The sequence below is a fragment of the Cyanistes caeruleus genome, chromosome 35 (assembly GCF_971803275.1).
Source record: "Cyanistes caeruleus chromosome 35, bCyaCae1.hap1.1, whole genome shotgun sequence".
Classification (NCBI taxonomy): domain Eukaryota; kingdom Metazoa; phylum Chordata; class Aves; order Passeriformes; family Paridae; genus Cyanistes; species Cyanistes caeruleus.
Window position 1 is genome coordinate 1101199 of NC_141736.1, and position 19523 is coordinate 1120721.

At 56.5% G+C, this 19523-nt stretch overlaps 2 protein-coding genes across 5 annotated transcripts in view; one reads left to right on the forward strand and one right to left on the reverse strand.

Moving 5' to 3' along the window:
- The window catches only part of DNM2 (dynamin 2), a 78660-nt gene extending 70226 nt beyond the window's left edge, over positions 1-8434 (reverse strand). For 2 of the 3 annotated variants that reach the window (XM_086871363.1, XM_086871362.1), the window contains exon 1: positions 8157-8434. In XM_086871363.1, the coding sequence (XP_086727489.1) occupies positions 8157-8317 (161 nt within the window). In that variant the 5' untranslated portion in view covers positions 8318-8434. The remainder of the gene's footprint in view (positions 1-8156) is intronic. The other variant, XM_086871361.1, reaches the window with a different exon arrangement.
- Positions 8435-8509: 75 nt separating this feature from the next.
- On the forward strand, positions 8510-19101 carry QTRT1 (queuine tRNA-ribosyltransferase catalytic subunit 1). 2 transcript variants are annotated; one of them, XM_086871376.1, is made up of 10 exons: positions 8510-9490; positions 9572-9640; positions 9739-9877; positions 11048-11126; positions 13476-13664; positions 17310-17448; positions 17526-17601; positions 17697-17806; positions 17884-17968; positions 18053-19101. In XM_086871376.1, the coding sequence occupies exons 1-10, from the start codon at positions 9260-9262 to the stop codon at positions 18547-18549; spliced, it is 1614 nt and encodes a 537-aa protein (XP_086727502.1). In that variant the 5' UTR covers positions 8510-9259; the 3' UTR covers positions 18550-19101. The 2 variants fall into 2 exon arrangements, with proteins under 2 accessions (XP_086727502.1, XP_086727503.1); XM_086871377.1 differs by having other exon boundaries at positions 13549-13664.
- Positions 19102-19523: the final 422 nt, after the last annotated feature.

Sequence of the window (19523 nt, forward strand, 5' to 3'; positions counted from 1 at the left end):
GGATGAGCTTGGTGTCCTCCCACCCTGCTCTTCCCAAATTCCCAAATTCCTGTTCTGTTCCCAAATTCCCAAATTCCCAAATTCCTGTCCCATTCCTGAATTCCTTCTGTTCCCAAATTCCTGTTCCTGACTGAATTCCTGCTCTTCCCAAATTCCCAAATTCCTGTTCTGTTCCCAAATTCCTGCTCTTCCCAAATTCCCAAATTCCTGTTCCTGGCTGAATTCCTGCTCTTCCCAAATTCCCAAATTCCCAAATTCCTGTCCTGTTCCTGAATTCCTGCTCTTCCCAAATTCCCAAATTCCTGTTCCTGGCTGAATTCCTGCTGTTCCCAAATTCCCAAATTCCCAAATTCCTGTTCCTGGCTGAATTCCTGCTCTTCCCAAATTCCCAAATTCCCAAATTCCTGTCCCATTCCTGAATTCCTGCTCTTCCCAAATTCCCAAATTCCTGTTCCTGGCTGAATTCCTGCTGTTCCCAAATTCCCAAATTCCTGTTCTGTTCCCAAATTCCTGTTCTGTTCCCAAATTCCCAAATTCCTGTTCCTGGCTGAATTCCTGCTCTTCCCAAATTCCCAAATTCCTGTTCCTGGCTGAATTCCTGCTCTTCCCAAATTCCCAAATTCCTGTTCTGTTCCCAAATTCCTGTCCTGTTCCCAAATTCCTGCTCTTCCAAAATTCCCAAATTCCCAAATTCCTGTCCTGTTCCTGAATTCCTGCTCCTCTGGCCTTGGTTCCCACTGAGGGAAATCCCATGGATTCACCCCTGGACACCTTCCCACCCCAAATCCCAAATCCCCTCCCAAATCCCACCCCAAATCCCAAATCCCATCCCAAATCCCAAATCCCATCCCAAATCCCAAATCCCATCCCAAATCCCAAATCCCATCCCAAATCCCAAATCCCATCCCAAATCCCATGGATTCACCCCTGGACACCTTCCCACCCCAAATCCCCTCCCAAATCCCATCCCCAATCCCAAATCCCCTCCCAAATCCCACCCCAAATCCCAAATCCCACTCCAAATCCCATCCCAAATCCCAAATCCCATCCCAAATCCCAAATCCCCTCCCAAATCCCACCCCAAATCCCATGGATTCACCCCTGGACACCTTCCCACCCCAAATCCCACCCCAAATCCCATCCCCAATCCCACCCCAAATCCCACCCCAAATCCCTCCTCACATTCCCATGGGATTCACCTCCCCACCCCAAATCCCCTCCCAAATCCCAAATCCCAAATCCCAAATCCCATGGATTCACCCCTGGACATCTCCAGCCTCACCCACAGCAAATCCCTCCTCACATTCCTGTGGGATTCACGTTTCCATCCCAAATCCCCAATCCCAAATCCCCAATCCCAAATCCCAAATCCCAAATCCCTCCTCACATTCCTGTGGGATTCACGTTTCCATCCCAAATCCCAAATCCCTCCTCACATTCCTGTGGGATTCAGCTCCCCACCCCAAATCCCCTCCCAAATCCCAAATCCCAAATCCCTCCTCACATTCCCATGGGATTCACTCCCCATCCCAAATCCCAAATCCCAAATCCCCAATCCCAAATCCCATCCCAAATCCCTCCTCACATTCCCATGGGATTCACTCCCCATCCCAAATCCCCAATCCCAAATCCCCAATCCCAAATCCCCAATCCCAAATCCCAAATCCCCAATCCCAAATCCCAAATCCCATCCCCAATCCCCAATCCCCAATCCCAAATCCCAAATCCCCAATCCCCAATCCCCAATCCCAAATCCCCAAATCCCCAATCCCAAACCCCAATCCCAAACCCCAAATCCCCAATCCCAAATCCCAAACCCCAATCCCAAATCCAAATCCCAAATCCCAAACCCCAAATCCCCAAACCCCAATCCCAAATCCAAATCCCAAATCCCAAATCCCAAATCCCCAATCCCCAATCCCAAATCCAAATCCCAAATCCCAAATCCAAATCCCAAACCCCAAATCCCAAACCCCAAATCCTCAAACCCCAAACCCCAAATCCCAAATCCTCAAACCCCAAATCCCAAATCCCAAACCCCAAATCCCTCCTCACATTCCCATGGGATTCACTCCCCATCCCAAATCCCAAATCCCAAATCCCCAATCCCAAACCCCAAATCCCAAATCCCCAATCCCCAATCCCAGCTCAATTCCAGGATTTTTCCAAGGGATTTCCAGCACTAAAATCCCCTCTGGATCCTCTTCCCGTGCGTTCTGAGGATAAAAATTCCATTAAAAATGGGATTTTGATATCCCAGGGTGGATCCAGAGCTGCGGAAAGCTGGGAAAATCCGGGATAAAGCTGAAAATTCCAGCCTAATTAAATTAATTAATGGATTTAGGGAATTCCCAGATTTTTCTAAGGGATTCTTGACACTAAAACCCCCTCGGGATTCCATAAAAATGGGATTTTGATATCCCAGGGTGGATCCAGAGCTCCTGAGAGGTGGGAAAATCCGGGATAAAGCAGAAAATTCCAGCCTAATTAAATTAATTAATGGAATTAGGGAATTCCAGGATTTTTCCAAGGGATTCTTGGCACTAAAATCCCCTCTGGATCCTCTTCCCGTGGGTTTTGAGGATAAAAATTCCATTAAAAATGGGATTTTGATATCCCAGGGTGGATCCAGAGCTCCTGAAAGCTCAGAAAATCCGGGATAAAGCTGAAAATTCCAGCCTAATTAAATTAATTAATGGAATTAGGGAATTCCCAGATTTTTCCAAGGGATTTCCAGCACTAAAATCCCCTCTGGATCCTCTTCCCATGGGTTTTGAGGATAAAAATTCCATAAAAATGGGATTTTGATATCCCAGGGTGGATCCAGAGCTGCGGAAAGCTCGGAAAATCCGGGATAAAGCAGAAAATTCCGGAGAATCGACCCCACCCCGGGGATTTTTCCATGTCCCCGGATCCCTTGGGATCGTTGGGACAATCGGAACAACCCCCAGGCCAAGGCTCATCCCAGTTTCTGATCCACAGATTTGGAAAATTCCCAGCTGAGCATCCCAAAAAATCCGGGAATTCCCACGTTTTTTTCAACGTTTTCCCGAGGATGGGATTTTAATTCCCAGAAATTTTTGGGGTTTTTTGGGATTTTTTGGGATTTTTTGGGGATTTTTTGGGATTTTTGGGGTTTTTTTTGGGGAATTTTGGGGATTTTTGGGGGGATTTTGGGGATTTTTGGGGGGATTTTTTGGAATTTTTTGCGATTTTTGGGGGATTTTTTGGGATTTTTGGGGATTTTTTGGGGTTTTTTGGATTTTTTGGGGAATTTTGGGGATTTTTTGGGGGTTTTTTGGGGATTTTTTTGGATTTTTTGGGATTTTTTGGGATTTTTTGAGGTTTTTTTGGGATTTTTGGGGGGTTTTTGGGATTTTTTTGGGGGTTTTTTGGGATTTTTTGGGGGTTTTTTTGGGGGATTTTGGGGATTTTTTTGGGGGATTTTGGGGATTTTTTTGGATTTTTTTTGATTTTTGGGGGTTTTTTGGGATTTTTTGGGGGTTTTTTGGGGGATCTTTTTGGATTTTTTGGGATTTTTTGCGGTTTTTTTGGGGAATTTTGAGGTTTTTTGGGATTTTTTGGGGTTTATTTTGGGATTTTTGGGGGTTTTTTGGGGTTTTTTGGGGATTTTTTGGGGATTTTTTTGGTTTTTTTTTGGTTTTTTGGGGTTTTTTTGGGATTTTTTGGGATTTTTGGGGGGGATTTTTTTGGGGAATTTTGGGGATTTTTGGAAGGATTTTGGGGATTATTTTGGATTTTTGGGGGATTTTTGGAAGTTTTGGGGGGTTTTTGGGGGGATTTTTTTTGATTTTTGGGGGGTTTTTGGGGATTTTTTGGCGTTTTTTTTGGGATTTTTTGGGGTTTTTTGGGATTTTTTTGGGTTTTTTTGGGGAATTTTGGGGATTTTTGGGGGGATTTTGGGGATTTTTGGGGAGAATTTTTGGAATTTTTTGGGATTTTTTTTGGGATTTTTTGGGATTTTTTGGGGTTTTTGGGGATTTTTTGGGGTTTTTTTTGGGATTTTTTGGGATTTTTTGGGGTTTTTTGGGATTTTTGGGGGAATTTTGGGGATTTTTTGGGGGTTTTTTGGGGATTTTTTTGGATTTTTTGGGATTTTTTGGGATTTTTTGAGGTTTTTTTGGGATTTTTGGGGGGTTTTTGGGATTTTTTTGGGGGTTTTTTGGGATTTTTTGGGGGGTTTTTTGGGCGATTTTGGGGATTTTTTTGGGGGATTTTGGGGATTTTTTTGGATTTTTTTTGATTTTTGGGGGTTTTTTGGGATTTTTTGGGGGTTTTTTGGGGGATCTTTTTGGATTTTTTGGGATTTTTTGCGGTTTTTTTGGGGAATTTTGGGGTTTTTTGGGATTTTTTGGGGTTTTTTGGGATTTTGGAGGGTTTTTTTGGGGATTTTTTGGGATTTTTTGGGATTTTTGGGGGTTTTTTTGGGGGGGAATTTTTGGGATTTTTTGGGGGGATTTTGGGGATTTTTTGGGGTTTTTGGGGATTTTTTGGGGTTTTTTTTGGGATTTTTTGGAATTTTTTGGGATTTTTTGGGGTTTTTGGGGATTTTTTGGGGGTTTTTTTTGGGATTTTTTGGAATTTTTTGGGATTTTTTGGGGTTTTTGGGGATTTTTTGGGGGGTTTTTTTGGGATTTTTTTTGATTTTTTGGGGAATTTTGGGGATTTTTGGGGGTTTTTTGGGGGATTTTTTGGATTATTTTGGATTTTTTGGGATTTTTTGGGGTTTTTTTGGGGAATTTTGGGGATTTTTGAGGGGATTTTTGGGATTTTTTGGGATTCTTTTGGGATTTTTTGGGGGGTTTTTTTAGGATTTTTTTGGATTTTTTGGGGGTTTTTTGGGATTTTCTGGGATTTTTTGGGGGTTTTTTTTGGGGGGAATTTTGGGGATTTTTGGGAGGATTTTGGGGATTTTTTCGATTTTTTGGGGGTTTTTTGGGATTTTTTTGGGGATTTTTTTGGATTTTTGGGGGGTTTTTGGGATTTTTTTGGGTTTTTTTGGGGAATTTTGAGGATTTGTGGGGGGATTTTGGGGATTTTTGGGATTTTTTGGGGGGGATTTTTGGGGGGTTTTGGGGATTTTTGGGTTTTTTTTTTATTTTTTGGGATTTTTTTAGTATTTTTGGGGGGTTTTGGAATTTTGGGCTTTTTTTGGGGGGGTTGGGATTTTCTGGGGTTTTTATGGGATTTTGGGGGTTTTTTGGGGGGTTTTTGGGTTTTTTTTGGATTTTGGAATTTTTGGAGATTTTTGGGGGGTTTTTGGGTTTTTTTGGGACTTTTTGGGGGATTTTTGGGATTTTTGGGGGTTTTTTTGGGATTTTTTTAGTATTTTTTGGGGTTTTGGGGATTTTTGGCTTCTTTTGGGGGGGTTGGGATTTTTTGGGTTTTTTTTTTGTTTTGGGGGTTTCTTTGGGGGGGTTGGGGTTTTGGGGGGATTTTTGGGTTTTTTTGGGGTTTTGGGGGTATTTTTTGGGTTATTTTGGGGTATTTTTTGGGGATTTTTTGGGGGTGTTTTGGGAGTTTTTGGGGGGGTTTTGTTGTTTTTGGGATTTTGGGTTTTTTGGGGCTTTTTTAGGGGGGGTTGGGTGATTTTTGGGGGTTTTTTGGGTTTTTTGGGGGGTTTTGGGGGGTTTTAGGTGGGTTTTGGGGTTTTTTTGGGTGGTTTTTTTAGGTTTCTTGGTGTTTTTGGGGGGGTTTTGGGTTTTTGGGGGGGTTTTGGGTTTTTGGGGGTGTTTTGGGGTGGGTTTTGGGGTTTTTTGGTGTTTTTTGGGTGGGGTTTTTTTGGGGTTTTTGGGGGTGTTTTGGGTGGGTTTTTGGGGGTTTTTTGGGTGGGTTTTTTTAGGTTTCTTGGTGTTTTCTGGGTGGGTTTTTGGGTTTTTGGGGGTGTTTTGGGGTGGGTTTTGGGGTTTTTTGGGTTTTTGGGTTTTGGGGGTTTTTTTTGGTTTTTGGGGGTGTTTTGGGTGGGTTTTGGGGGGTTTTTTGGGTGGGTTTTTTTAGGTTTCTTGGTGTTTTTTGGGGGGGGGTTTGGGTTTTTGGGGGTGTTTTGGGTGGGTTTTCGGGAGTGTTTTGGGGTGGGTTTTGGGGTTTTTTGGGTTTTTGGGGGTGTTTTGGGTGGGTTTTGGTTTTTTTTGGTGTTTTTTGGGTGGCTTTTGGGGTTTTTTGGGTTTTTGGGTGGGGTTTTTTTGGGGTTTTTGGGGGTGTTTTGGGGTGGGTTTTGGGGTTTTTTGGGGTTTTTTTGGGGTTTTTTTTTGGTTTTGGGAGGTGTTTTGGGGTGGGTTTTGGTGTTTTTTGGGTTTTTGGTGGTTTTTGGGTGGGTTTTTGGGGGTGTTTTGGGGTGGGTTTGGGGGTTTTTTGGGGTTTTTTTTTGGTTTTTTTTGGTTTTTGGGGGTGTTTTGGGGTGGGTTTTGGGGTTTTTCGGGTTTTTGGTGGTTTTTGGGTGGGTTTTTGGGGGTGTTTTGGGGTGCGTTTTGGGGTTTTTTGGGTTTTTGGGTGGGGTTTTTTTGGGTTTTTGGGGGTGTTTTGGGGTGGGTTTTGGGGTTTTTTGGAGTTTTTTTTGGTTTTTTTTGGTTTTTGGGGGTGTTTTGGGGTGGGTTTTGGGGTTTTTTGGGTTTTTGGGTGGGTTTTTTTGGGTTTTTGGTAGTTTTTGGGTGGGTTTTTTGGGTATTTTCTGGGTTTTTGGGGGTGTTTTGGGGTGGGTTTTTGGGGGTGTTTTGGGTGGGTTTTGGGGTTTTTTGGGTTTTTGGGTGGGTTTTTGGGGGTGTTTTGGGGTGTTTTTTGGGTTTTTGGTAGTTTTTGGGTGGGTTTTTTGGGTATTTTCTGGGTTTTTGGGGGTGTTTTGGGGTGAGTTTTGGGGTTTTGGTGGTTTTTGGGTGGGTTTTTTGGGTATTTTCTGGGTTTTTGGGGGTTTTTTGGGGTTTTTTGGGTTTTTGGGTGGGTTTTTTGGGTATTTTCTGGGTTTTCGGGGTGACTCCTCAGCTCGGAGCCCTTATCGGGGCAGCCCCGCTCGGTCCCGGGCCGCTCCCGGCGCTATCTCGGGCCGCAGCCGCACCGGGAGGATGCCGGGGGAGGGGAGGAAGGCTCCCGGTGCCGCTCGGAGCTCCCGGCAGGCTCCGCTGGGGCGGGGGGAGACCCGGAACCGCGTCCGGAGCACGGAGTGACCGCCCGGACCGGGACCCGAACACAGAACCGGGACCCGAACCCGGAACCGGGACCCGAACACGGAACCGAACCCGGAACCGGGACCCGAACACAGAACCGGGAGCCGAACACAGAACCGGGATCTGAACCGGGAACCGGGATCTGAACCCGGAACCGGGACTCGAACACAGAACCGGGATCTGAACCGGGAACAGGGACCCGAACCGGGAACAGAAACTCGAACACAGAACCGGGACTCGAACACAGAACCGGGATCTGAACCCGGAACCGGGACCCGAACCGGGAACAGGAACTCCAACACAGAACCGGGACTCGAACACAGAACCGGGATCTGAACCCGGAACCGGGACCCGAACACAGAACCGGGATCTGAACCGGGAACCGAACACGGAACGAGGACTCGAACACAGACCGGGACCCGAACACAGAACCGGGATCTGACCGGGACCCGAAGCCGGAACCAGACCAAACACGGAACCGGGATCTGAACCCGGAACCGGGACCCGAACACGTTACTGGACCCAAACACGGACCGGGACCCGGTCCCGTTAAGCTCCACACTCCCGGTCCCGTTCCCGGTCCCGTTGAGTTCCCCGGTCCCGCTCCCATTAAGCTCCACACTCCCGGTCCCGTTCCTGGTCCCGTTGAGTACCCCGTTCCCGGTCCCATTCCTGGTCCCGCTCCCGTTGAGTTCCACACTCCTGGTCCCACTCCCGGTCCCGTTGAGTTCCCCGCTCCCGTTCCCGGTCCAGTTCCCCGTTCCGGTCCCGGTCCCGGTCCCTCTGGCCCCGTCGCGGCCCTTACGCCATTTGCGCAGCCCGTACGCCGCTGGCGCAGCTCCGGGCCCGCTCCGCCGGCCGCGCCCTTACGCCACCGGCGCTATTCCCGAACGCGCTCTACGCCCGCGGCTCCGCCCGCCGCTCCCGCCGCCCCGGCCCGCCGCCGCCGCCCTCCCCGCCGCTCCCGCCGCCGCTCACCGGCCCACGAAGTTCTCCAGCACCGAGCTCTTCCCGGCGCTCTGCCCGCCCACCACGGCGATCTGCGGCAGGTCGAGGTGGCAGCTCTGCCCGATGGAGCTGAAGGCGTCTTGAAGCTTGTTGACCAGCGGGATGAGCTCCTCCATGCCCCGGTTGCCCATGGCGGCGCGGCGGTGCCGGGCCCGCGCTCCCGGCGGCGGCTCCTCCTCACGGGGCCCGCGGCGGCGGCGGCGGCCAAACTTCCCCTCAGAGTCTCCTCATCCGGCACCGCCGGGCCCGCCCCGCTGCCTCAGCGCGCGCCGCCATTGGCCGGCCGCGCTGTCCATCAAACCAGCGCGCAGAGCTGATAGGAGCGGAGCGCCGCCAATCACCGCAAAGGGGAGGGAAGGGGAAGCCAAAGCCCGCTTTCTATTGGCCGCCCGCCCGTCGCTCATTCCTCGCAGCCAATAGGAGGAGGCGCTGCGGCGTCAGCTGAGGCGGCGGCGCTGTGGTCCCGCCCTCCCGCGGCGTTTCCGCCATTTCATTGGAGAGCGGGAGCTCCCCTCAGGAGCGAGGCCCAATGGCGGCCCGGAGAGCACCGGGAGCCCGCCCCGCACCGGGAGCCCGCCCCGCACCGGGAGCCCACCCACCCTCCCTGCCATTCCCCGCCGTGCCCGCCGCTCCCACCAACCCGACCAATGCAACCGGGACGGGAACCTTAGCGACGGGAAAAACCCTCCCGCAATTAATCAGCCAGCCATCAGTCAGCCGTTCCTTCTCGCTCTCCCGGTGTTTGGCGGCCCTGCCGTGCCCGTGGAGCGTCGCGCGCTCGCTCACGGGGAACCGGAGTCCCGAAGCGAAGCGCCGGGGCTGGAACGCCCCGGGAACCTCCTGGGATCTCCCCCTGCAGGGACCGGAACCGGCAGGAATTGGCTCCGCTCCCTGCCCCGTCCGGGTTTGGAGGGGTCTCCGTGGATTTTGGGCGATCCCCGCGGGGTCTTCGGGCGTCTCCGCTCCCGGGCGCTCCCCCCAAACCCCACAAGGCCCAACATGGCTCCCTCGTTACCTTGGTAACGGTCACTTCCGGTAGCCGGCACCGCCTTTTCCGGTCACGCGCTCCAAAGATGGCGGCGCCCACCGCGGGTCCCCCGGTCCCGGTGCTGCGGATCGTGGCCGAGTGCGGGCGGAGCCGCGCCCGGGCCGGGGAGCTGCGGCTGCCCCACGGCACCGTGCCCTGCCCGGTCTTCATGCCCGTGGGCACCCGCGGCACCGCCAAGGGCCTGACGGCGGCGCAGCTGGCGGCGCTGGGCTGCCGCATCTGCCTGGGCAACACCTTCCACCTGGGCACGCGGCCGGTGAGCGGCACCGGGAGCGGCACCGGGGGGGTCCCGGGGTGTTCCCGGGGACTCTGGCGAGCTCTCCGTTCATCCCCGCAGGGTTCGGAGCTGGTCCGGCGCTCCGGGGGCCTGCACGGGTTCATGGATTGGCCTCACAACCTCCTGACGGTGAGAAATGGGGGGGGTCCCCCCGAATTTGGGGGGGTTTTTGGGGGGGTCGGGACCCCTCCCCCATCGGCGTTTTGGGGTTTTTGGGGTCCCCCCAGGACAGCGGCGGGTTCCAGATGGTTTCACTGCTGGAGCTGGCCGAGGTTTCGGAGGAGGGGGTTCGGTTCCAGCCCCCGCACGGCGGGGAGAGGATCCTGCTGAGCCCCGAGAGATCCATGGAGATCCAGAACGCGCTGGGTGAGCCCGGGGGGACCCCCCTGGGACCCCCGGGACCCCCCTGAACCCCCTGAGACCCCCCCCGGGACCCCCTGGGACCCTTCCTGAGCCCCGAGAGATCCATGGAGATCCAGAACGCGCTGGGTGAGCCCGGGGGGACCCCCGGGACCCCCCCTGGGACCCCCGGGACCCCCCCTGGGACCCCCCTGGGACCCCCGGGACCCCCCTGAACCCCCCAAACCCCCTGAGATCCTTCCTGAGCCCCGAGAGATCCATGGAGATCCAGAACGCGCTGGGTGAGCCCGGGGGGACCCCCGGGACCCCCCCTGGGACCCCCCTGAGATCCTCCTGGGACCCCCGGGACCCCCCTGAACCCACCTGGGACCCCCGGGACTCCCTGAGATCCTCCTGGGACCCCCCCTGAACCCCCTGAGATCCTCCTGGGACCCCCGGGACCCTCCTGGGACCCCCTGGGACCCTTCCTGAACCCTCCTGGGACCCCTGAGACCCCCTCTGGGACCCCCCCCAAACCCCCAGGGGATGGGGGGAGACCCTTCCTGAACCCCCCTGGACCCCTGAGGGTGGGGGGAGACCCTTCCTGACCCCCCCGGACCCTCCTGGGACCCCTCTGAGACTCTCCTGGGACCCCCTGAGCCTCCTGGGATCCCCCTGGGACCCCCCCAGGAATGGGGGGAGCCCCCTCCTGACCTTCCCCGGGGATGGGGGAGCCCCCCCGACCCCTCTCAGGAATTGGGGAGCCCCCCCTGACCCCTCCCAGGAATTGGGGAGCCCCCCCGGGGATGGGGGAGCCCCCCCTGACCCCTCCCAGGAATTGGGGGAGCCCCCCCGGGGATGGGGGAGCCCCCCTGACCCCTCTCAGGAATTGGGGAGCCCCCCCGGGGATGGGGGAGCCCCCCTGACCCCTCCCAGGAATTGGGGAGCCCCCCCGAGGGTGGGGGAGCCCCCCCTGACCCCTCCCAGGAATTGGGGAGCCCCCCCGGGGATGGGGGAGCCCCCCCTGACCCCTCCCAGGAATTGGGGAGCCCCCCCGGGGATGGGGGAGCCCCCCTGACCCCTCCCAGGAATTGGGGAGCCCCCCCGGGGATGGGGGAGCCCCCCTGACCCCTCTCAGGAATTGGGGAGCCCCCCCGAGGGTGGGGGAGCCCCCCCTGACCCCTCCCCGCCCCCCAGGTGCCGATATCGTGATGCAGCTGGACGATGTCGTGAGCAGCACGACCACGGGCCCGCGCGTCGAGGAGGCCATGGACAGGTGGGGACCCCCGAGACCCCCCTGGGACCCCCTGAGACCCCCTGGGACCTCCTGAGAACCCCCTGAGACCCCCCTGGGACCCTCCTGGGACCCCCCTGGGACCCCCCTGAGACCCCCCTGAGACCCCCCTGGGATCCCCTGGGACCCCCTGGGACCCTCCTGGGACCCTCCTGGGACCCCCTGAGACCCCCTGAGACCCCCTGAGACCCCCTGGGACCCCCTGAGAACTCCTGGGACCCCCCTGAGACCCCCCTGAGACCCCCCTGGGATCCCCTGAGACCCCCCTGAGACCCCCCTGGGACCCCCCTGAGACCCCCCTGGGACCCCCCTGAGACCCCCCTGGGATCCCCTGAGACCCCCCTGGGACCCCCTGGGACCCCCCTGGGATCCCCTGAGACCCCCCTGAGACCCCCTGGGACCCCCTGGGACCCCCCTGGGACCGCCCTGGGACCCCCAGGGACTCCCCTGAGAACTCCTGGGACCCCCCTGAGACCCCCCTGGGACCCCCTGAGACCCCCCTGGGACCCCCCTGAGACCCCCCTGGGACCCCCTGACCCTCCTGGAACTCTCCTGGGACCCTCTGGGACCCCCAGGGACGCCCCCAGACCCCTCTGGGACCCCCCCCAGACCCCCTTTTCCCCCCATTTCCCCCCTCCCCAGGTCTGTGTGCTGGCTGGATCGCTGTGTGAGCCCCCCCATACCCCCAGGGACGCCCCCAGACCCCTCTGTGACACCCCCAGACCCATTTCCCCCCTCCCCAAGTCAGTTTGCTGGCTGGATCGCTGTGTGACGCCCCCAGACCCATTTTGTGCCCCCTCCCCAGGTCAGTTCGCTGGCTGGATCGCTGTGTGACCCCCCCAGACCCCCCAGGGAAGCCCCCAGACCCATTTTGTGCCCCCTCCCCAGGTCTGTTCGCTGGCTGGATCGCTGTGTGACCCCCCCAGACCCCCCAGGGACGCCCCCAGACCCATTTTGTGCCCCCTCCCCAGGTCAGTTCGCTGGCTGGATCGCTGTGTGACCCCCAGGGAAGCCCCCAGACCCATTTTGTGCCCCCTCCCCAGGTCCATTCGCTGGCTGGATCGCTGTGTGACCCCCAGGGACACCCCAGGGAAGCCCCCAGACCCATTTTGTGCCCCCTCCCCAGGTCCATTCGCTGGCTGGATCGCTGTGTGACCCCCCCAGACCCCCCAGGGACGCCCCCAGACCCATTTTGTGCCCCCTCCCCAGGTCCATTCGCTGGCTGGATCGCTGTGTGACCCCCAGGGACACCCCAGGGAAGCCCCCAGACCCATTTTGTGCCCCCTCCCCAGGTCCATTCGCTGGCTGGATCGCTGTGTGACCCCCCAGGGAAGCCCCCAGACCCATTTTGTGCCCCCTCCCCAGGTCCATTCGCTGGCTGGATCGCTGTGTGACCCCCAGGGACACCCCAGGGAAGCCCCCAGACCCATTTTGTGCCCCCTCCCCAGGTCTGTGTGCTGGCTGGATCGCTGTGTGACCCCCCAGGGACGCCCCCAGACCCATTTTGTGCCCCCTCCCCAGGTCTGTGTGCTGGCTGGATCACTGTGTGACCCCCCAGGGAAGCCCCCAGACCCATTTTGTGCCCCCTCCCCAGGTCCATTCGCTGGCTGGATCGCTGTGTGACCCCCCAGGGAAGCCCCCAGACCCATTTTGTGCCCCCTCCCCAGGTCAGTTCGCTGGCTGGATCGCTGTGTGACCCCCCCAGACCCCCCAGGGAAGCCCCCAGACCCATTTTGTGCCCCCTCCCCAGGTCCATTCGCTGGCTGGATCGCTGTGTAACCCCCCAGGGACGCCCCCAGACCCATTTTGTGCCCCCTCCCCAGGTCAGTGCGCTGGCTGGATCGCTGTGTGACCCCCAGGGACACCCCCAGACCCATTTTGTGCCCCCTCCCCAGGTCTGTTCGCTGGCTGGATCGCTGTGTGGCCCCCCCAGACCCCCCAGGGAAGCCCCCAGACCCATTTTGTGCCCCCTCCCCAGGTCCATTCGCTGGCTGGATCGCTGTGTGACCCCCCCAGACCCATTTTGTGCCCCCTCCCCAGGTCCATTCGCTGGCTGGATCGCTGTGTGACGCCCCCAGACCCATTTTGTGCCCCCTCCCCAGGTCCATCCGCTGGCTGGATCACTGTGTGACCCCCCAGGGAAGCCCCCAGACCCATTTTGTGCCCCCTCCCCAGGTCAGTGCGCTGGCTGGATCGCTGTGTGACCCCCAGGGACACCCCAGGGAAGCCCCCAGACCCATTTTGTGCCCCCTCCCCAGGTCTGTGTGCTGGCTGGATCGCTGTGTGACCCCCCAGGGAAGCCCCCAGACCCATTTTGTGCCCCCTCCCCAGGTCCATCCGCTGGCTGGATCACTGTGTGACCCCCCAGGGAAGCCCCCAGACCCATTTTGTGCCCCCTCCCCAGGTCAGTGCGCTGGCTGGATCGCTGTGTGGCCGCTCACGCCCGCCCGCAGCAGCAGCTCCTGTTCGCCATCGTCCAGGGGGGGCTGGAGCCCGAACTGCGCCTGCGCTGCATCCGAGGTGGGGCCTTCATCTTCATCATCATCAGCTTCATCATCATCAGCTGCGTCAGCCTGCTCAGCTTCATCATCATCATCATCAGCTTCTTCAGCTCCCTCTGCTTCCTCATCCTCCTCAGCTTCTTCAGCTTCCTCACCTTCCTCATCCTCCTCATGTTCCTCGGCTTCATCAGCTTCCTCACCTTCCTCATCCTCCTCAACTTCTTCATCCTCCTCATCCTCCTCAGCTTCCTCATCTTCATCAACTTCTTCATCTTCCTCATCCTGCTCAGCTTCATCACCTTCCTCGTCCTCCTCATCCTCCTCATCCTCCTCAGCTTCCTCACCTTCCTCAGCCTCCTCATCCTCCTCATGTTCCTCGGCTTCATCAGCTTCATCAGCTTCCTCACCTTCCTCATCCTCCTCAGCTTCTTCATCCTCCTCAGCCTGCTCAGCTTCTTCATCTTCCTCAGCCTCCTCATCCTCCTCGACTTCTTCATCCTCCTCAGCTTCCTCAGCTTCCTCAGCCTCCTCATCTTCATCACCTTCCTCAGCTTCTTCATCTTCCTCAGCTTCTTCATCTTCCTCATCCTCCTCATCATCCTCCTCATCCTCCTCATCCTCAGCTTCTTCATCTTCCTCAGCCTCCTCATCCTCCTCAACTTCTTCATCCTCCTCAGCCTGCTCAGCTTCCTCATCCTCCTCAGCTTCCTCACCTTCCTCAGCCTCCTCATCCTCCTCATGTTCCTCGGCTTCATCAGCTTCATCAGCTTCATCAGCTTCCTCATCCTCCTCAACTTCTTCATCCTCCTCAGCCTGCTCAGCTTCTTCATCTTCCTCAGCCTCCTCATCCTCCTCAACTTCTTCATCCTCCTCAGCTTCCTCAGCTTCCTCAGCCTCCTCATCTTCATCACCTTCCTCAGCTTCTTCATCTTCCTCAGCTTCTTCATCTTCCTCATCCTCCTCATCATCCTCCTCATCCTCCTCATCCTCCTCATCCTCAGCTTCCTCATCTTCCTCAGCCTCCTCATCCTCCTCATGTTCCTCGGCTTCATCAGCTTCATCAGCTTCCTCACCTTCCTCATCCTCCTCGGCTTCATCAGCTTCTTCATCTTCCTCATCCTCCTCATCCTCCTCATCCTCCTCATGTTCCTCACCTTGCTCATCTTCCTCATCTTCATCACCTTCCTCAGCTTCTTCATCTTCTCCATCCTCCTCATCATCTTCCTCATCCTCCTCATCCTCAGCTTCTTCATCTTCCTCAGCCTCCTCATCTTCCTCATCTTCCTCAGCTTCTTCATCTTCCTCAGCCTGCTCAGCTTCATCACCTTCCTCCTCCTCGTGCTCCTCAGTCTCACCCCCACACCTTCCTCACCTTCCTCATCCTCCTCAGCTTCCTCACCTTCCTCATCCTCCTCAGCTTCATCAGCTTCTTCATCCTCCTCAGCTTCATCAGCTTCTTCATCCTCCTCAGCCTGCTAATCTTCCTCACCTTCCTCATCCTCCTCATCCTCCTCATGTTCCTCACCTTGCTCATCTTCCTCATCTTCATCACCTTCCTCAGCTTCTTCATCTTCCTCAGCCTTCTCATCCTCCTCATGTTCCTCGGCTTCATCAGCTTCATCAGCTTCATCAGCTTCCTCATCCTCCTCGGCTTCATCAGCTTCTTCATCTTCCTCATCCTCCTCATGTTCCTCACCTTGCTCATCTTCCTCATCTTCATCACCTTCCTCAGCTTCTTCATCTTCCTCATCCTCCTCAGCTTCTTCATCTTCCTCGTCCTCCTCAGTCTCGCCTCCACAGCTTCCTCACCTTCCTCATCTTCCTCACCTTCCTCAGCCTGCTCATCTTTCTCACCTTCCTAATCTTCCTCAGCTTCTTCATCTTCATCAACTTCTTCATCTTCCTCAGCTTCTTCATCTTCCTCAGCCTGCTCATCTTCCTCACCTTCCTCGTCCTCCTCATCCTCCTCAGTCTCGCCCCTTCACCTTCCTCACCTTCCTCATCCTCCTCAGCTTCCTCACCTTCCTCATCTTCCTCATCTTCATCAGCTTCATCAGCCTGCTCAGCTTCCTCAGCTTCTTCATCTTCCTCATCCTCCTCAGCTTCCTCATCCTCCTCATCCTCCTCAGCTTCCTCACCTTCCTCAGCTTCTTCATCTTCCCCATCCTCCTCATCATCTTCCTCATCCTCCTCATCCTCAGCTTCTTCATCTTCCTCAGCCTGCTCATCTTCATCACCTTCCTCGTCCTCCTCAGTCTCACCTCCACAGCTTCCTCACCTTCCTCATCTTCCTCACTTTCCTCAGCCTGCTCATCTTCATCACCTTCCTTATTTTCATCAGCTTCCTCACCTTCTTCAGCTTCCTCATCCTCTTCATCCTCCTCAGCTTCTTCATTCTCCTCAGCCTGCTCAGCTTCATCACCTTCCTTATCTTCCTCAGCTTCCTCATCTTCATCACCTTCCTCATCCTGCTCAGCTTCTTCATCTTCCTCACCTTCCTCATCTTCATCACCTTCCTCAGCCTGCTCAGCTTCTTCATCTTCCTCACCTTCCTCATCTGCATCACCCTCCTCAGCTTCCTCACCTTCCTTGTCTTTCTCAGCTTCCTCATCTTCATCAGCTCTTCATCTTCCTCAGCCTGCTCATCTTCATCACCTTCCTCATCCTCCTCGTGCTCCTCAGTCTCACCCCCACACCTTCCTCACTTTCCTCATCCTCCTCAGCTTCCTCATCTTCCTCAGCTTCATCAGCCTGCTCAGCTTCCTCAGCTTCCTCATCTTCCTCAGCTTCTTCATCTTCCTCAGCCTGCTCATCTTCATCACCTTCCTCATCCTCCTCGTGCTCCTCAGTCTCGCCCCCACACCTTCCTCACTTTCCTCATCCTCCTCAGCTTCTTCATCTTCATCAGCTTCATCAGCCTGCTCATCCTCCTCAGCTTCTTCATCTTCCTCATCCTCCTCATGTTCCTCACCTTGCTCATCTTCCTCATCTTCATCACCTTCCTCATCTTCATCACCTTCCTCATCTTCTTCATCAGCTTCATCAGCCTGCTCAGCTTCCTCAGCTTCCTCATCCTCCTCATCCTCCTCATGTTCCTCACCTTGCTCATCTTCCTCATCTTCATCACCTTCCTCAGCCTGCTCATCTTCCTCAGCTTCTTCATCTTCCTCATCTTCATCACCTTCCTCAGCTTCTTCATCTTCCTCGTCCTCCTCAGTCTCACCTCCACAGCTTCCTCACCTTCATCTTCCTCACTTTCCTCAGCCTGCTCATCTTCCTCAGCTTCTTCATCTTCATCAGCTTCTTCATCTTCATCAACTTCCTCACCTTCCTCATCTTCCTCATCCTCCTCACCTTCCTCACCCTCCTCTGCCTCACTCCTGCTCGGGACGGGCTCTGGGGGTTCTGGGGCAGCTCTGGGGGTCCCAGGGGGGTCCCAGGGCTGATTTTGGGGGTCCCGAGGTTGATTTGGGGGTCCTGGGGGGGGGTCCCAGGGCTGATTTGGGGGTCCCAGGGGGGTCCCAGGGCTGATTTTGGGGGTCCCAGGGCTGATTTGGGGGTCCCAAGGCTGATCTCGGGGGTCCCAGGGATAATTTTGGGGGTCCCAGGGCTGATTTTGGGGGTCCCAGGGCTGATTTGGGGGTCTCCCACCCCCGTTTCCCAGCCATGACCCAGCGGGACGTGCCGGGATTCGCCATCGGGGGCCTGAGCGGGGGCGAGGACAAGTCGAGCTTCTGGCGCACGGTGAAGCTGAGCGCCGAGCACCTGCCCCGGGACAAACCCCGCTACCTGATGGGCGTGGGGTGAGTCTGGGGGCTTCGGGGGACCCCCAAAAACCCCCGGGGGACCCCCGCATTCAGCCCCAATTCGCCCCCCTCAGCTACGCCACGGACCTGGTGGTTTGCGTGGCGCTGGGCTGCGACATGTTCGACTGCGTCTTCCCCACGCGCACGGCGGTGAGTGGGGGTCTGCAGGGGGATTTGGGGACCCCCAGACCCCTCCCCAAGGTTTTGGGGACCCCCATAACCCTCCCCAACACCCCCTCGTGCAGCGTTTCGGTTCGGCTTTGGTGCCCTGGGGGTCCCTGCAGTTGAAAAATCAGCGATTCGCCAAAGATTTCCGACCCATCGACGCCGACTGCGGCTGCCCCGCCTGCCGGAGGTGGGCGCAGATTTTGGGGAGGGGTCTCCCAGGTGTCTCCCCCTCCCCGAATTCCCCGTTCCCTCTCTTTTTTCCAGGCATTCCAGGGCGTTCCTGCACGCTCTGCTCCGCTCCAACACGGCCGCACTGCACCTGCTCACCCTGCACAACGTCGCTTACCAGGTGGGGCTGGGGGCTTCTGGGGGGGGTTTTGGGGGGGTTTTGGGGGTCTCAGAGCCCCCCCTGAGCCTCGGGACCCCTCCTCAGATGAAGCTGATGGGTTCCATCCGGGAGAGCATCGTCCAGCGGCGCTTCCCGGAGTTCGTGCGGGAGTTCATGGCCACCATGTACGGGGGGCGCGGGGGACCCCCGGCCTGGGCTCGGGAGGCTCTGGGGTCTGTGGGGATCCCCCTGGACTGAGGGGAGACCCCCAGGAGCACCCCAAATTCCCAGGGGAGACCCCCAGGACCACCCCAAATTCCCAGGGGAAACCCCCCAGAATCCACCCCAAATTCCCAGGGGAGACCCCCAGGAGCACCCCAGATTCCCAGGGGAGACCCCCAGGAGCACCCCAAATTCCCAGGGGACCCCCTGGATTGAGGGGAGACCCCCAGAACTGCCCCAAATTCCCAGGGGAGACCCCCAGGACCACCCCAAATTCCCAGGGGACCCCCTGGATTGAGGGGAGACCCCCAGAACTGCCCCAAATTCCCAGGGGAGACCCCCAGGACCACCCCAAATTCCCAGGGGACCCCCTGGATTGAGGGGAGACCCCCCAGAACTGCCCCAAATTCCCAGGGGAGACCCCCAGGGTCACCCCCAGTTCCCCTGGATTGAGGGGAGACCCCCAGGAGCACCCCAGGTTCCCAGGGGAGACCCCCAGGACCACCCCAAATTCCCAGGGGACCCCCTGGATTGAGGGGAGACCCCCAGAACTGCCCCAAATTCCCAGGGGAGACCCCCAGGACCACCCCAAATTCCCAGGGGACCCCCTGGATTGAGGGGAGACCCCCAGAACTGCCCCAAATTCCCAGGGGAGACCCCCAGGACCACCCCAAATTCCCAGGGGACCCCCTGGATTGAGGGGAGACCCCCCAGAACTGCCCCAAATTCCCAGGGGAGACCCCCAGGAGCACCCCCAGTTCCCCTGGATTGAGGGGAGACCCCCCAGGATCGCCCCAAATTCCCAGGGGACCCCCCCAGGCTCCTGAATCCCCTCCCCCACCGGGATTTGGGGTTTTTTTACGGTTTTGGTTTTATTTTTTTACTGTTTTGGGGTTTTTTTAAAGAACGGAAATAAAAGAATTTGGAAGGGAGCGGCTGCTGCGGTTCTGATGGGCTGGGGACACCTGGGGACACTTTGGGGACACTGGTGACATTCTGGGGACACTTTGGGGACACTTTGGGGACACTTTTGGGACACTTTGGGGACACTTTTGGGACACTTTGGGGACACTTGGGGACACTTTGGGGACACTTTTGGGACACTTTGGGGACACTGGTGACATTCTGGGGACACCTGGGGACACTTTGGGGACACCTGGGGACACCTGGGGACACTTTGGGGACACTTTGGGGACACCTGGGGACACCTGGGGACACTTTGGGGACACTTTGGGACACTCTGGGGACACCTGGAGACACTTTGGGGACATTCTGGGGACATTCTGGGGACACCTGGGGACACTCTGAGGACACTTTGGGGACACTTCTGGGACACTCTGGGGACACTTGGGGA

What these genes read in the sequence shown, in the direction of transcription:
- QTRT1 (XM_086871376.1), top strand. Translation starts at nt 9,260, where the DNA reads ATGGCGGCGCCCACCGCGGGTCCCCCGGTCCCGGTGCTGCGGATCGTG. An exon ending in TCCACCTGGGCACGCGGCCG is followed by an intron (nt 9,491 to 9,571) that starts GTGAGCGGCACC and finishes TCATCCCCGCAG; the next exon opens with GGTTCGGAGCTGGTCCGGCG. An exon ending in GGCTGCCCCGCCTGCCGGAG is followed by an intron (nt 17,807 to 17,883) that starts GTGGGCGCAGAT and finishes TCTTTTTTCCAG; the next exon opens with GCATTCCAGGGCGTTCCTGC.